The sequence below is a fragment of the Vidua macroura genome, chromosome 15 (genome assembly GCF_024509145.1).
Source record: "Vidua macroura isolate BioBank_ID:100142 chromosome 15, ASM2450914v1, whole genome shotgun sequence".
Taxonomy (NCBI): domain Eukaryota; kingdom Metazoa; phylum Chordata; class Aves; order Passeriformes; family Viduidae; genus Vidua; species Vidua macroura.
In genome coordinates this window covers 11,164,822-11,181,925 of record NC_071585.1, presented here as the reverse complement: position 1 = coordinate 11,181,925, position 17,104 = coordinate 11,164,822, and the positions used below count along the sequence as shown (strand labels likewise).

The following is a 17,104-nucleotide window of genomic DNA, read 5'->3' as shown; positions in this document are numbered from 1 at the left end:
AAAAGTATTCTATTTACTCTTTTTTGGGGAACAACTACTTTAAAAATGAAGGCATTAATAACAGTATCTCTTAACCATTGTTTTAACATGTTAAAATGGTATTAATTAGTACTACATCATGTATTTCTAGTTTAAAGCTGTAATGGGCAATACATTACCTTGAGACCTAAAAAAACTTTTTTCTTGTGCTTTTTTTAATAAAAGCAAAGACTAGATTTTAAAAATGGTCTCTCTGTACAGATTACTTTTACAATTGTGTGAATATGTATAATGAACTCTGCATTTGTAACCAAGAGTAAACTTTCCAAATTGTAAATGTTCAGGTTGTTATTATAAATAGCTAGTAAATATCTTAACCAGACAAGAGTTCAAATAAAGATTAACAGCCATTAACTTTTTCTCCACTGTCTTTTGTTACTTAAAACCTGACCTTTATGAAACAATGTAGTTAGACTAAGTTCAATCTAACTTCAAGTACATAGCAATTTGGTTTTGCATTCTCCATGTTGCACAAAATTTAAACTGCTCCTGTGTTCATTAATTGCAACTAGAAATAATTAATGGTGGCTATATCTAGTGAGCAAAATCTGCCAACTGTAGTTTTTAAATTATCTGTTCTGTTTTTCTAGAGTTTTTAAAAGCTGTTTGTTAGTTTAAACCAAAAGAATGTGAACGTGTATTTAGAAGGAAAAAAAAGGTGTCATTTTCTAGAATCAAGTTGGAAAAGCTGATGAACTTGGTTATGGGATACACCACCTGCAGTAGCAGAACTCGATGTATCACAGTACCTCCTTTCTGGTTCTTTTTCCTATTTTTCTTTAGGTAATTCCAGTCAAATAGGAATGGAAGAAAGACCATTCTAATCTGATTGACAGCATTTCCTCTTTTAATCCTAACTATTACCTACTTTAGGATTGGCTTTGAAGGAGTCAGTCAGGTACCCACCTATCTGCCACCAACCAAACACAGGGATGCAACATGTAAAATGTTGGGTTTACTTCTGCTTTAACAATTAAGTACGTGGAAGAATTATTTCAGTTCTACCACCTTGGCTACCTGCTCCAATTATTTTCAACTGTAAAAGAAACTTCCTCAATGTGTATTTCAAATGAAGAGTGCTATAGCTGTACTAACGTTCCTGAAGAGCCTGTTCCTCCCTCCGAGGTGAGTGGGATGCGGCGCTGGATGAACCCGAGCAGGGTAAACCCCTGGGGCGTGTGGTTTAAGGGTGAGCTGCCAGCAGCCCTGCAGGGCCCCAGGGGCCGCAGCCTGTCCCCATCTGTCCCCACTCCTGCCTGCGAGGGAAGCGCCGCCCCGCCCCGCCGGGTCCCTGGGGGAGCTCCTGCCCCGCTCCCGGCGCACGCAGGACCCGCGTCGCGCTCCGGGCGCTCCGGCCGGGCAGTGCCCGCGTCCCGGCGCCGCTGCCGCCCCTCCCCTCTCCTCCCCTCCGGCCCGGCCCCGCGGGAGGCGGCCGCTCCTCCCCTCCCTCCTTCCCCCTCGCTCCGCCGCCGGCCCGCGCGGCCCCGCGGGCGGCTCCGTGGCCATGCGGGCGGCACAGCCGCGCTCCCGGCAGCAGACGCTGGCCCTGCGGCGGCAGCTCGTCGGGTGAGTGCTGGGGGCGCGGGGCCGGGGCCGGGGCCGGGGCCGGGGCCGGGGCCGGGGCGGGCGGGCGCTGCCGCCGGACGTGGCCGGGAGCGGGGCCGAGGCGCGGGCCCCGCCCGGCGGCAGCGCCATCGCGCCCGGGCTGAAAGAGCGGCAGCGCCGGGGCGGCGCGCCCACACAGCCCGGTGCGCTGCTGTAATTAACAAGAATTAGCCTTTCTTAAGGAGGGGGATTACGAAACTGCACTGTAAAACCCGTATGATACCGACTGCGCCTGTTTAGAGTCTAAACTGCTTAGAAAGCGTTTTCTGCGAGCCCGGCGGAGGCACGGCTGGGGCTGGAGGCCGTGCTGGGGCCAGGCGAGGTTCTGGCTCTATTACAGCCCATCTTTCAGGAAACCAATTATACCAAAACCGTGATGGAATTAACAACAAACATCTGCTCTCTTTGACAGAATGAGGAACAAGACTCAGTTCTAAACTTCTCGGTGGTGTTTCAACCAGCCTAAAGAAAGTCTTAATTCTGTAGACCATCACCAACTATGGCAACACAACTCTTTTATTCAACTGTGGGCATATTTTCATATCATATATATTCAAATCCAAGGCTACTTTTATGTGTTGTATAAATACAAAAGTTGGGCTGAAAGTAAATGCTGAAATTAGAATTATGCCAGTTACATGCACCTGAAAAATACTACACTGGGTATTAAATCTTTTTCTGATTTGCCCTGCCACTGGCAACAAAGACCCAGCCTCTGCAAGCACTTTCTTAGCATCTTTTGAACAATTAGGAGAAGCTTACAAACCCTCAACTGTTTTGCCAGCTCACACAGAAAGTATCAAGATACCTGTTGGGGAGGGATAATGAAGCACTTTCTTACTTCAACATTGTCCTTTGTCATCCATTTGACAATGGTTTAGTATTTATTGTCAAATTATTTCTGTATAAGCCATTTTTTACTAAATGAAGTGTGGAAGTTTGGCATGGCCCTTCAGTCTCAAATCTCTGCAACTGCTACTTAGGCAGATGTGTTTCCATTTTACTTGTTTGGCAATTCATTTAAAAAGTGAAACAAAACAAATGCACTTAAGTAAACCCAGCCTTATAAAAATCATTCAGTGTTCCAGCTATGGTTAATGAAGTTTTAACAGTCACCTGCAGCAAACTATCTGGAAAATCAGGATGTTGGCAGTAATAGCAAGAACGTAATAAGAATAGAAAGAACATAGCACAAGGTAAGAGACACAGAAGAACAAAAAGGGCAGACAGCACAGACAGTAAGGAATTGCAGTTAAGACAGGATGAAATTATAGAGGCGAGTCCTACTGCTGTGGCTAGACCCTAGAGCAGGATTTTCAGGTTTGGAGTGTGCTTTTTTCCTGTTAATCTAAGAAAATTTGAGTACAAGGCTTTTGGTTTAGGGGCCAAAAGCAGGATGACTGTGCCAGCAAACAGGAGAAATGCCTTTTACCAGTAGGATAAACTAAACTCACTAAGATTTATTTTGCTTTCTGATGTTTGTCATAGCTCTTCTTGCAAGCTGTTTTTTCCTAATGATCCAGTGAAGATCATGAAGGCCAAAGGCCAGTATATGTATGATGAGAATGGGAGACAGTACCTTGACTGCATAAACAATGTTGCTCACGGTAAGCTGAAGTCATGGTATTGGATGTTATTTGATGCTGTGGTTTTTTAAGCAGAACAAAGAACAATCAGTACTTTCACTGTGGTTGCACTGTGCTGGGGAGGGGGTGTTTAATTGGAAAAGTGAAAGGAAACTTTCTTGAGTGTGTAGTTTGGGGAATTACAGTGTTTTTGAATTTGGGTATGTGAATGTGCTTTCCAGACTTGCTTCCTGTCCTGTCTTCTTAGAAATGTGTCTAAAACACCGATTTTTTTTCCATGGAAACTCAAGTAAAGCACCTCACTTTTAAACGAACAAGTGACATTTTGTTTTTGTAAAAGTTACTATTAAGTGTACAGTCACAGAACCACTGCTCAGTGTTGTTCCTTAATTGTGTATAATTAAGTCACTGCTGCTTTCTTACAGGATTTGAAATCTCTCTAACCTAACCCCTACCAGGGGTAGTAATTCTTTGATAGTAAAGCTTACCTGCACCTTGCCAAACTCCTGAACTGTGTAAATGCCTAAATCCAAGCATCAAATGAGACACTATTTGTTTTAGCATATCAATTTCCAGTACTAACTACAAACCATGAATACAGTAAGAGGCAACTTCAAACTTTCTGAGGAGCACAAAAATGTTTTTACAAGATGTACCATTATTAAGGCCCCTGTACTATTAGAGAAATATAAGTGTTAAGCTGGCATATAAATGAACACCATGGGTAATATGAAAAACTCTCAAACCACTCTCCACATTCTCTTGCAGTTGGACACTGTCACCCTGATATAGTAAAGGCAGCCCATGAACAGAATCAATTGTTAAATACAAATTCTCGTTACCTTCATGACAACTTGGTTGATTATGCAGAGAGACTTTCAAAAACACTACCTGAGAAATTATGTATCTTCTATTTTTTGAATTCTGGGTAAGTTTGGTACATTAGAATTGATGCTGAGGCTTTACTAGGTATATACAGACAAGTACACACTTTCTTATCAACAGCCAGTTTCAGTCTGGTGTGGATGACCAGATACTGACAAAAACCAGGACAACGGGTTTGGTTCTGCAAGTTCTCCGCCTGGGAACTAAACTAGTGCTTTATTGAAGAAGAGTTTTATTCTATTTGTAAGAACTTGGACCACAAAACAGTAATGTAAATACTTGCTGTATTAGTTTCTTGTCTGATTTGCCTTCTGATTTGACAGTTATTCTCAAAATTAAATTTAGGAATGCATTGCTTCTGTTGGGGGGGTGGGTACATAAGCAAACTTCATATGGAAGGAAAAAAAAGCCAGATTGTTTCTGAAGTAGTTCCTGTACTGTGGCTTTTTAAGATGGATTCTGTTCTGGTGAACAGTCCTACCTAGTGAGTGCTGATTACTAAGGAATTTGTGCACAACATGCATCAAGTTCTGTCTGTTCTCTGCAGACCCAAAGAGCAGTGCAAGGGAGGTTACATTTCAAAACTCAGGATATCCACAATGAAACAGTTACTGAATTTTTCCATTGTAGATCTGAAGCCAACGACCTTGCTCTGAGATTGGCACGACAGTACACAAAACATGAGGATGTTATCGTTTTAGACCAGTGAGTACATTGGCAATTTGGGGGTACAAGGCTCAGTTTTGGCCCATGGTCAGAGCATTTCTGAAATCCTCCTGTAGTAGAAAGACTAACCAGGAAGCTGAGGGAAGTATTTTTTGCCTTTGTTCAGTATTTGCCAGCCCAGCCCTGAGAGCTGTGGTTGGGCTCTCGAGTAGTTGACAGCTGTTGACACACTGGAAGGAGGCCAGCAGTGGCCTGCCACGATGGGAAAGGAGCCACAGCAGTGAGAAGTGCTGGGTTTGTTCCGCTCCAAGACACAGCCAGATAGATCTCACTGCAACTACTACTGTCTCATGGGAAGGAGCAAAAAAGATGGGAGCTAGGTGTGAAGATATATGGTGACAGGAAAAAATACTAAGTTCAAACCTGAGGAATATTTTGATGAGACATAGGAAAAAAAAAAGTCTTTTGCCATGAAGGGAGTCAAATTAGAACAGGATGCCTACAGTCACTGGAAACTCCATTGTTGGAGGATATTCAGAAATAGGCCCTTCCCATTGTTCTGCAATCTTGTGATACTGCTCAGGGGTTCCCTGCTGTGATTCCAGTCACTGGTGCAGGCAAACCAGTGCTAAGTCCTGTCCCTCTGCATCCCTTATATTAAAAAAAAAAATCCAAGTAGCACTAAGCTTATTGATAGAAAAGAAATTGCAGAGCTGTTCTCAGCTTAAGTTACTGAATTTCCTACCAGGTGATAGCAGCTGACTACTTTTTACTATTTGGAATGCTAATACTAAAGAACTCTTGATACTGAGAAAATTACTGTTTAGTTCTGACAATTGTTTTTTAAGTGCTTACCATGGACATCTGACATCTTTGATTGACATAAGCCCATATAAATTCAGAAATCTAGAAGGACAAAAGGAATGGGTCCACGTGGTATGTACTTCAGCCTATATCTACCAATTACTTGTCAATTGAGTGAAGTTGTTTTTATGATATATTGAATATAGGATACTGTTCTTTTGCATAGGCTCCTGTTCCAGACACATACAGAGGACTTTATAGAGAAGACCATGAAGATTCAGTAACAGCCTATGCTGATGAAGTAAAAAATATTATTGAGCATGCACATAAGAGAGGCAGAAAGGTAAAACATCATTTCCTTAACTGTTTGTCTTGTCTTAGAAATGAATGTGCCTGACTGCAAGTGCAATTCAGAGTTACTAAAGTAAGTGCTATGAACTTGTGAAAACGAAAAGATCACATTAATAATCAAAAACCATCTAAGGACAAAGAGCTTGACCCACAACTTTCTGGTTTGTGTTCAAACATTGTATGTTCTGTTTCAGATTGCTGCATTTTTTGTTGAATCTCTACCAAGTGTGGGTGGTCAAATCATTCCCCCAGCAGGGTATTTTCAGAAGGTTGCAGAGTAAGTGTTCATTCATTATCTTTTTTAACTTAATATATTTGGTAAATAGATAATTCTCTGCCTGCTGTAGCATAAAGCTTGATAGGTAGGAAATTACCCAAGCCTTCATATTAGAATGTGAACTTTGTATATGGCAAAGGTCTGCTTATAAACACTCAGTATACAATTTAGGTTTGTATTTGTTTGTTTCCTCAAAGTTTGTAAAGTGACACTCTCTGCATGTTCCTAAACAGTAAATGCTATGTTCTCTTTCCTTTTAAGAGACAATCAAATCTTTTATGTTACAGGCATGTGCACAAGGCAGGAGGTGTATTTATTGCTGATGAAATTCAAGTTGGCTTTGGCAGGGTTGGCAAGCACTTTTGGGCATTCCAGCTTCAGGGAGAAGATTTTATACCTGATATTGTCACTATGGGGAAACCAATAGGAAATGGGCACCCACTTGCTTGTGTAGCAACAACAAAAGAAATTGCAGAAGCATTTGCGGCCACAGGAGTAGAGTATTTTAATACAGTAAGTAAACAGTTGCCCACTTCTGTAAAGGAGTCTGTGGATTAAAATTAGATACTCATGCTGTGTTTTTATTAGTATTTTCCACATAGTAACTAAAGAGGAACTGTGTTACTGTACTATTTCTATGTTTCTAGTCTATGATTCTATGTTTTTGGCTCCATCTGATAAAAAGTAATAATATGCTCCTTGTATCACTGAGGCTGCACTTTCAGTGACATGATTTCATCTTTCTTCCCTTTCCATGGCTCTCTGTATTCCTTTCCTGGGCTCAGTTTGGTGGGAACCCTGTTTCATGTGCCATTGGATTAGCTGTGTTAGATGTAATTGAAAAGGAACACCTTCAGGCTCATGCCACAGAGGTAGGCAACTTCTTGATGAAGACACTCAAGGAGCAGCAAATCAAGCATCCCATCATCGGTGATGTCAGGTATCAGTGCCTTATTTACATTTTTAGTTGCTTTCTCTTTGGTTCGGTCAGTCCAACAACTCAATCCAACAGATGTTGTTTTGAGAAATTAATTAAATGTTGTGTTTTCAGCAAAAATAAAGAGCCTCCTGTACAATTAAGTAAAACAAACTTGAGCTTATCAGAAGTCTCACATATTTTGCCACTCTGGGCCAGTACTGTTTTATCCGTTTATTAGCTGCTAAAGGAGTTCACTTTCCTGTTTGAACTCAAAGTTCAAGTGCACATGGTACAGAAGTGATGAGCTAGATGGAAAACATGCTTAACATCCTGCCCTGCTATGCCAGTGTGAACAGACAGAAGTCTGTATTACTACATTTTTTTCAGAACAGCAAAACCTTCTTCTGCCAGTCGCCAAACATCAGGTAATTCTCATGCAGTAATGGTCTGGTCTTAAAAATAAAATCTCATTTTTTAGTTCACTTGTAGTTCCTTCCTCTGACACTGACAGACTGACTGGTTTTATTTCTGTTACAGAGGTTGTGGCTTATTCATTGGAGTGGACTTAATCAAGGACCAAGCAGAAAGGACTCCAGCCACAGCAGAAGCAGAGGATTTAATAACAAGGTACAATCATGGAGTTTCTCAGTGGGGGAGGGCAAGCACACAGACTACCCCTCACACTCAGGAGTTGCTAAAATACAACCAACTGGCCAAAACTGACACCAGTCAGTGTAGGAAGGCACTGTGTGAGAGCCTGCAGGCTGGTGTTGTAAGTTTTTCTGAACTACATGCAGAGGTAAATGTAATTCTTCATTCTTGCTCTTTCCAGACTTAAGGAAAAATATATTCTACTGAGTACAGATGGGCCAGGAAGAAATGTGCTGAAATTCAAGCCCCCAATGTGTTTTAACATGGAGGATGCAAAATTTGTTGTGGAGACAATTGACAAAATACTAACAGGTAAAAAAAAATTATCAAAACCCTCAAAAATAGTGGGTGGTTTCTGAACTTTCTTGAAGACAATGCTGAGCTGCTGAGCCTGATTTTCAGATAATGCTAAAATGGAGCCAAGATGGTAAATGCTGAGCAAGATGGTAAATGCTGAGCAGAGTAACTTCTCAGTTACTCTGTGCTGAGGTTCCACAACAAAACTACTTCCTCTACAGATGCACGTGTCTTTTAAAACAGTTTTTCTCTGGCTGAGGTTTGAGTGTTTAGCTTATCTGAACAAGCACAACTTGTAAAAGAGGTCCACATGTTCCTGAAAGCCATAATCTGTGTACTTTTGCCACTTAGCTTTTTATACAACTTCTACACACTCAGCATTAAGAAAGTTTGTGACTTTTTTTTTTTTACACTAAGTCATGGCTTTTCGAAGTTGTTGCTTTATTCTCTCTCCAGATATGGAAAAAGAATGTCTGAACCAACAGAAAACACCTATTTGGTCCACCTGAGCAGGTATTTACCTAGAGTCACCCAGAACCATTTAAAAGCCAAGGTTCCTAAACATAATTTCACAAGCACTGTCAGAATAAAGCTTCCTCAGAGATGCTGTTACTCAAAGGTTGCAGGAATTTCTGGGGATCTCCAAGCATGGACCACACATCCAGCATTCACAACTGCCTTCCATCAGTCTGACACTCCCAGCAACACTGTGTGCATCACTTGTTGTAAGCAAGGGCCAACATGTCCCAGACATGACTGTCTCTAGAGCATGCAAATGACTGCACATCCACACAAACAGAGCTTTCTTTTCTGCTTGCTGCTCAGTGCCTTCAGGCTCCAGCCAGAAGCTGGTCCAGCTGTATAACCACTTCTCAGCAGATCTCCCCTTAAGTGTCATTTCAGGTTCACAGCTGGCATCTCATGCTTCAGGATCCATTTACCCCTAGACAAAAAGTTTGTGGGTATCAGAGTAAGATCGGTCTTGTTAAGTCTTCATAGTCTTGTTATCTCTTCATCTGTTGAGGTCCCTCAGTAGATTGCCAAGAGAACATCTAGCTGCAACTCAGTTTGCTACACACTCATGAGCACAGTGTACACTTAAAGTTACCACCTTGGTAACAACATCCTTTGGTACACTTAGTACTTCTTCAAACTACTCTAAGAGACAACCAGATGTTTAGATGAACTCTGGATAGCTGGGCAGGAATGCACCTAACATGGTCATTGTGAGCAGTGTAATCATTAGTGGCCTCAACCACCATGAGATTCACAGTGCTATGGCCCTGAGCTAAGGAGAAATGTGTTTTTAGTTCAGTGTATATTAGTATAGCAGGCACAAGAAAAATGTGTTAATATTTTATTTAGCAAGTTAATGGAAAGACATACAGCTGTTTATACTACTTATTCTTAGGAACAGAAAGATTACTTAACAGTGCCAGTGCAAATTAGAGGCCTAATGACTTAATGTACTTATCTGTGATCTAAACTAAGCAAGAAAAATGCCTTTATTTTCTACAGGAAACCAAGAATGCAAAAAGCCTCTTACTACGTACAGTACTAGTAAGACACTTACATATAATGTAAGCGAAAATGAGGCAATTAAGTAATTTCTTTTAATGATACTTTTACAAAAAAAAACCGTAACATTATTTTCTTTCCATAGGTTTCAAACAATGTTCAAGATCTACTACTAAGAAACATTATTCTACTATAATAATGCACATTTAATCTTCATCCTAGCATGTCTTAGACCAGATAAGTCACCTTTGAGTTTTCTGTTTTCATTTATCTTGTTTTTAGTAAAAGCTCTAAGAGAAATAAATTTTACAAGAGCTTGTCTCAACTCTGGCAGTGTGGAATTGGCTTTTATTTAAAACTGCATATTTAAAACTGATTATAAAGGAGGTTTTTTCTAATGGCCACTACAAAATACATTTTCTAAATTGATGCACTTTCAGGTTATGACTTTTTCAAATTACAATGAGCCAATGGCTGTTCTGATATCTTCAAGTCTTCAGCTACCTATGCAAACACCATTCGAGGTGCCAGTACACCCAGTCCTTCCCAGGACTCTGATGAGTTTCAGCAGCCAGTGTCAGAACAAGGTCCCTAAGTAGCACTATATTCAACACACACTCTCAAGCCACCAGGTTAAGTCAAAAACTTCAATTCCAAATTCCTAACATCAAACACATGAAGGACAGACAGCTGAGGGCCATGGCTCCCAAACCACTTCTTACAAACACAGTCTGTCCTGTAGAAATATCCAAGTAGGATTAGTAAATTAAGAGTAGTTTACAGCCATAAGCAACAACCTTGTGTACAAGCCTTTACTTTCACCAGGCAGTTCTTTGTATCACAAACTTTTCATGCAAAGAGGAAAGGGAAAAAGCCAGCTCTGCATTTAAGTACCAGTATCCTCAGTTTTTGCCTAAGGCCACATCACCTGTTAAGGAAGCATTACCTGAGCACCTACTTACAAAAACCACCACAGTAACACCAGCTGACAAACTCTTGCTAGGACACTACTAGCCAGAAGGACTGCAGCACAATGGTCCTGGTATCATGCAATTTTCCCACTGGAGGGCCAAGTGCTTGCTAGAAAAATATTCTGCTACCCCTTATTTCACAGAAAAAATACCTGAAGTATGTAATAAAGTATTTAAATTTTAAATCTTGAGACAGTAATACTTCTAAATACTGTATTCATTTGTTTCAGTGATCTGCTGTTTTTTTTATTTGCAAGTAAGTTGGGCTGGAGGTTACATGGTCCAGCTGTAGAGTTGTCAATATAAGATTTAAAATCTGATTTTTTTTTAAAGACTGCCACCTAACACCAGAAGAGTCTTAGAGACTTCTAAACTTAAAGCAAGTTTTCTTTGCAAGGACAACCAGCAGGGAGCAGCAGATTATAGTCCATGCAGAAATAGCTGCATCCCTCATTAAAAAAAAACTGGAAAGGTCACTAGTAACATGTGTTTGTTTCTTGTCTTAGTTACTTGGTTTGATTCCACTTCCAGGTGTTCCGTGTTCAAAAAATATTGCCAGATTTTAGCTTTAAAAGGAGATTAACATTGAATTGATCACTGCAACAAAGATGAGAAGTTTACTTTGTGCAGCAGAGCTTGCTACTTATATTCTGCAACAAGACAGGCAAATCACATGACAGTTATTGCCTTAAAATAGCAGTAAACTGAAAGTAAAGTCAAAAAAGGAGAGTATTACTAGCTGGTCACTCATCTCTAAGAGAAAGAGATGTTTTTTCCACCCACAACTGCAGTGGTGGTTCTTTTAGCCTTTTCTGTTGTACAAAAAGGCTGCAAAAATTCAGACTTTGCATTGGTAATTTAATGTCTGTCCAACCTGCCTTTCAAGGCAGGTATATACAGTCTATTAACAACTGCAGACAAGTCTCAGACTCAAGACAGTGAAATATGAAGGAAGTGCAGCCAGCTTCTTGCACACCTCTTGGCTCACTCCTGCAATGCTGTCCAGACCCCCAAGCCCTACATGAACCCTACAGCTCTGGCTCCTCCTAGCAGAGCCCAAAGCAGACACCACTACAGTTACTCTGAGCCTCTGTGCTTGCCTAGAGCAGAGCCACCACATCACCAGCACAGCCCCACCACAGCTGGGGCTTCTCATCTGAGCTGTCCTCCACAACCTCCAGGCAGAAATGACAGCAGGTTTTAGCTGCCACTTAACTGCAAGTGAACACAACTACCAACACAGCCTTCTAGTTTCAAGATTAAAAACATTTAAGCACAACTCAATCTATCAAGGTACTGCCATGAGCTAAGTTCTGGGAACAGGATACTGGTGTTTTACTAACACATGAGCTGAAGAATGGCACAAGACACTAGATTACGCCTTTTTTATTTCAAAAGCTAGGATAGCTTCAATATCCATGTCATGGTGAATCAGAACACATGTAAAATACCTTACAATACATTAGATTCCAAAAAGGTACCAAAAAGTACAGTAAAATTAACACTTCCATTACAGGAAATGTATGACACAAAAACAATACAAAATAAAAAGGTGGAAAGTGACACTGGTTCCCTAAGATGCATCTCATTCTGTACAACTGGAGTAATGCAGAGTCCATAGTTAACTCCAAGAGGCAGTCCCTAGATGCAGAGCTGCAGCTTTAAGCAGACCCTCAAAATCAGTTTCAGTTTAACCTATTAATAAAATCATTAATTAATATCTTCAGCAATGCTGAAAATTACACACCACACTGTCTAGACAACTAGTTATTGGTAAGTATTAAACATGTAGAACATTTCCAGGGAGCTCTTCCAAGTAAGATGCACATTTAACAGGCCATAGAAATTTATTGTAAAGTTAAATTTGGTACAGAACTGAAGTATCCATCTACAGCATTGTATACAAAACCTATGCAGTCATTTTCCAAAAGAGACCATGCCACTGCATACCTGAATAAGTTTGATCAATATGGCTTGTAGTTATTCTGATGACCACCACGTCTTGGTGTCTTCCCATAATTTGCACTGCCTTGACCTATGAACAAGAGAACAAATGCATTAAACTGCTAATTAGTTATGTTTGCTTATACCCAATACAGTTCTCTTTACTTACTGTAATCATAGCCTGGTCCATATCCATAATACCCATATCCTGAATAATCATAGCCTCCATAGCCACCATAACCTTGCTGATAGCCGTATCCTTGATTCCCATAACCCTGGTTCCAGTAATTGCCATAACCTTGATTCCAATTTTGACTTTGAGCTATAGAAGGGAAAACCATCCACAAAATCCCATTTTAGTACACACAACTTATTTAGAATGTGTCCATACTAAAGTAGTGTGTGTGGTACTTACCGCCGCCTCTTCCACCTCTGCCTCTTCCTCCATAGCTACCTCTTCCTCCACCACTACTGAACTGTTGCTGCTGGTACACTTCTTTTGGCTGTGCTACCTTAATCTCACACTGCAAATAAAAAAACAAGGAAGAGTATGTGAAGTGTCTCAGAGCAGCATTGCCCCACCTGAGCACCTGGAGAAACCAGAGGTTCCTCTGGAGGCAAAGGAGGTGTACTTGCTGTGCTCCTGGTCAGGTGAGCAGCACTAATGCATATCCAGGGACATCTGATTTATTGTGCCACCTGGGCAAAGGTAAGTCACTGTCAGCCTTTCCAAGAGGATGCTGCTTTCAGGGCTTTTATCCTGCCTAGTCCCTACCATCAATTTCACCATGGAAGAGGTGCTGAGGCCACCTCTCCCATAGGAGACACAAAGCTGCCCTCTCACCTGGCACAACCTCGAGGACAAGGCTGCTGCTATCAGACTGCTTCACCTGACCAGCACTGAATGAACAGGATTCTGAGAAATGCACCAGAACAAGTTTTCCTGGCAGCCATTGTACACCCTACACAATGTGGATGTGGATGGATTGTACCATACCCCTACCAACACCTGAAATCACCATTTATCAAATACTAACAGGTAAAACCAACCAGAACAGACATTTCCAAGACAGGTTCCCAAGCTGCAGTTCAAGCTGTCAGCCATTCGCCAAGTTACTGGATCTGTGCAGAGTCCAAGATTAAAGCTACTGTGCTGCAAAAGGAACAGCAGCACCTGAGTAAGCCTGGCTTGGAGTTCTTTACCACAGGATCTTTTAAGGTAATCTGCTTTTTATTGTCTATGGCTATAACACAAAACCAAGTCATAGTTATTATACAGAAGTTTCTCAGCTCTCTTGGCATTTAGGCATTAATCTCTCCTAAAAACAAACTTCACTGCTAACCACTGACTTTCCCACTGCATTACATTTGCCAAAATTTGTTCTGGATTGTGTCAAGACCAGTCTTAAACCAAATGCAATCCAAGTCAGTGTCAGACAGTATGACCCAGTGTGATAAGGCTCTGAAGTTATGTGGTCAGCACTGGCCTCAGAGCAAAAGAACAAGGACACCTCAAGTCAGTACACATCATTTGCCTCCAGTCTCTCTACGTTTGTTGATCCATGAGCCTCTCTCCATCAGCTATTCCCTCAGATGAGCAGTCAGCTGGTCAGAGCATCTCACACCACCCTTACAGTAGCTCCCATAACCAGCTGACCAAGCACAAGCTTCCGTAAGTGTACATTCACTCCCGGGATCCCTGTAGTGGGTTTACATGACAAGGTTTGGGGAGCAAGGGGGGCTGCAGAAAGGAGCTTCAGAGAGAAGAAAGCAGAAGCTTCCCCCCAGCAGACAGAGCCAGTTTCAGCCAGATGCTTGCAAAGTTAAACATCTGCAAGGCTTTCATTTATGCAAGTGCTGAAAATAGGCATTTACCTGTCACAATGGCTTACATTGCTACACTGATACATAAGCCAATTCCACCACATATATTTAATGAATGCAATCAGATACTTAATATACAAAAGGCCCTAAAATAGAGCAATGAAAGCCACAAGTATGGTCTAAGAGCTCTGGTAGCCCCTGTGACAGAACTTAGGGCAAAACACCGCTATGGTAAACTTTAAGCTGTCCCTATTGTTAATTTGGTACTTTGACACAAGAGGTCTACAAAAGCCTTTTCAGGTTATAGATGTAGAGGTATTATCCTTGGACTAAGAGTTACAAGTCAGAATTTCTACCTTGCTTCCGCTGACATTATGGAATTTCTTCTCCAAAACCTTCTTCACTGGATCCTCTTCCTTGAAAGTGATGAACACAAATCCCCTCCTTTTGTTGGTCTTTGGATCCATTGGCAGTTCAATTGCTTCAATCTGAAGATGTGAAATATTATTTTCAGATTCATGTTTTAGATGAACAGTTAAATGCACAGAAATTGGGACAGCAAAATTGTGAATTTTCTCTTTCTGCATTTTATGTAACACCAAAGTTGCAAGCCTTTCTATGCTAACAGTGGCTTTCAGATCAAGGATTTCCATTTTACAACTCTTCAAACTGGTTTTAACATCAGCTAAAATGCTTTGAGTTTAAGACAAGGGTCTCTGACTAGCAATGAAGCAGCTAGTGCAGTAAGTGCCACCTTTGCTCTCAAGCTGGGAAACTTCTGGATGTTACAGAAGGCTTGATACATCTGAAGTTAACTTACTTTGAAACTTGCAAATTATTAATAAACTGAACAGTAACTGGAGACTATACTTTCAGAGTTTACTAAGATACCATTACACACCTCTCCAAACTCTCCGAAGTATTCCCTGATTTTCTCTTCTGTAGCTTCTGGGTTTAGCCCACCAACAAATATTTTCTTCACTGGATCCTTTTTCATTGCCATGGCCTTCTTGGGGTCAATTAGTCGTCCATCTAGTCTGTGTTCTTTCTGTTCCAGAACCTAAAAGACAGTTTGGTATGATTAACTCAAGCTGAAAAGTTTTCCCTATTAGTTAAGCATCTAAAATATTTAGCTTAAATTCACCTTTTCAACACTCCCGGGTTCTTTGAAGAGAATAAATCCAAAGCCTCTGGATCTTCCTGTGTTAGGGTCCATCTTTATCGTACAGTCGGTTACCTCACCAAATTTGGTGAAGTAATCTTTCAAGTCTTTTTTGCTTGTATCCCAACTGAGGCCACCAACAAACATCTTCCTGAAATTTCAAGGAGAGAAGAGCTATTCAGATTCAGGAAGCACTCGAGAAAAGCACAGTAAGATGCTCAGTGGTACACACCTCAGCAGCATTGTCAGAACAGGACTGTCTGTTCCAAGTGCAACACCTGCATCTTATCAAAAGCTGCTGATATTACAGGAGTGCACAAGGGTGGGCTTCTCCCCCCTCTTTTTGAGGGAAGGCCACAATGCACCCTGCCATTGTTTTGGTGATATAAAAAATAGTAAGACTAGCCTGAAATATTCCTTGCCAGTAACTTAGGTTCTTAACAAAAGTATTCTATCATTTGCAAGAAAGCAGCATTGATTATCAAGTACTGCCAACTAAGTTCTTGCAAAGAACTTAGGATCATTCCTACTGCTCTGAAAGCATTCAGCAAAGAATAAGGTATCAAAAGGCAAAGTATTTGAGCTCTCTTAGCTTTTGGTTAAACAGCTGTAAAAATTTTCGTCCAGATATCTGTGACCTCCAATAACAGTCACATACAACAGATGGGACTTTGGACCTGCCTTAACTACTATGTTGTGCACTTCTTCCTGCTTAGTTACTGAGTCTAGCTCTGTCTTCATCAGTACTACAGGCGTCTCTCCATCCTCAGTCTTTAATTCCAAGTAAGCAGATATAGTTCTTCCCTGCCCACTTTCCCATACAAAATACCCTCTGAAGGAGGATATCTAGCTCAAAGAACTAAATTCAAGGCAAAATACAGAAGTGAAGCTAACAAACAAAACAGTGATAGCAGGCAATAAGGCATTTTTCAAATGCTTCACTTCAAACGAAAACATTAATAACATGGCTGCGTTTTCTATTTTCATAGTTTCCAAGGTAACAAACTAAGCTTTTAAAAGCATTCGAGCCTTTTTATCTAACTATAGACTGAAGCAGTTTAAGTTATTACTCTTGTTTGGAGGCAACCTAGATTGGCACTAGAAGGTAGAAGAACTTCAGAAATTAAAGTATGCTTAAATAAAACTGGCTTTTGCTGTTTATATGTAACTTTGCAATAATTGGCATCTGTTTATGTACAAGAGGCAACGGGGGTGGGGAACCTTACGTGGGTTTTTCCCTTTTTTCTTAAACTGGGTGAAACCATACCCTTCTATCAGCTGAAGTCAAGTTTTTTTCAGCAGACCACACTGTGCACTCTTGATGAGTGCAGCAGGAAGCACCGGGTTCAAATACAGCGGCTGCTTCCTGCAGCCATTACAGCAGAGCCTTGGAGGATCGAAGTTTATTTGGCCTTTCAATAAGAGGTCAAAGAAAGGGGCTTGGGGGATTCCTTCCCATCCCAACAGGCTGCTCTAACCTGACAGGCTTTCCACAGCACACCCTGTCATCGCTGACCACACTTAGAGAACGATCAAGGGATTGGGGGATGACAGGAATTTGTCTGGAGGCAGTTTTGGCCGCTTTATGGCATTGCCACATGCTAA

The 17,104-nt window shown here is 41.1% G+C and overlaps 2 protein-coding genes across 6 annotated transcripts in view; one reads left to right on the top strand and one right to left on the bottom strand.

Annotated features, from left to right (window-relative positions):
- Positions 1-17,104, bottom strand: part of HNRNPAB (heterogeneous nuclear ribonucleoprotein A/B) — a 28,910-nt gene that overhangs the window by 9,868 nt on the left and 1,938 nt on the right. The window contains exons 3-9 of one of the 4 annotated variants that reach the window (XM_053991214.1): positions 15,482-15,650; positions 15,239-15,397; positions 14,694-14,825; positions 12,929-13,037; positions 12,683-12,835; positions 12,520-12,604; positions 8,955-9,023 (exon numbers count right to left, since the gene is read on the bottom strand). In XM_053991214.1, the coding sequence (XP_053847189.1) occupies positions 12,534-12,604; positions 12,683-12,835; positions 12,929-13,037; positions 14,694-14,825; positions 15,239-15,397; positions 15,482-15,650 (793 nt within the window). In that variant the 3' untranslated portion in view covers positions 8,955-9,023; positions 12,520-12,533. Of the gene's footprint in view, positions 1-8,954; positions 9,024-11,939; positions 12,605-12,682; positions 12,836-12,928; positions 13,038-14,693; positions 14,826-15,238; positions 15,398-15,481; positions 15,651-17,104 lie in introns of those variants that run through there. The other 3 variants (XM_053991213.1, XM_053991212.1, XM_053991215.1) reach the window with 3 other exon arrangements.
- On the top strand, positions 1,502-9,923 carry PHYKPL (5-phosphohydroxy-L-lysine phospho-lyase). Of its 2 annotated transcripts, none has more exons than XM_053991211.1 (12): positions 1,502-1,605; positions 3,133-3,251; positions 3,999-4,158; positions 4,746-4,820; positions 5,630-5,717; positions 5,812-5,928; positions 6,131-6,213; positions 6,501-6,726; positions 6,999-7,153; positions 7,670-7,759; positions 7,965-8,095; positions 8,537-9,923. In XM_053991211.1, the coding sequence occupies exons 1-12, from the start codon at positions 1,544-1,546 to the stop codon at positions 8,587-8,589; spliced, it is 1,359 nt and encodes a 452-aa protein (XP_053847186.1). In that variant the 5' UTR covers positions 1,502-1,543; the 3' UTR covers positions 8,590-9,923. The 2 variants fall into 2 exon arrangements, with proteins under 2 accessions (XP_053847186.1, XP_053847185.1); XM_053991210.1 differs by lacking the exon at positions 1,502-1,605 and having other exon boundaries at positions 3,128-3,251; positions 8,537-8,593; positions 9,744-9,923.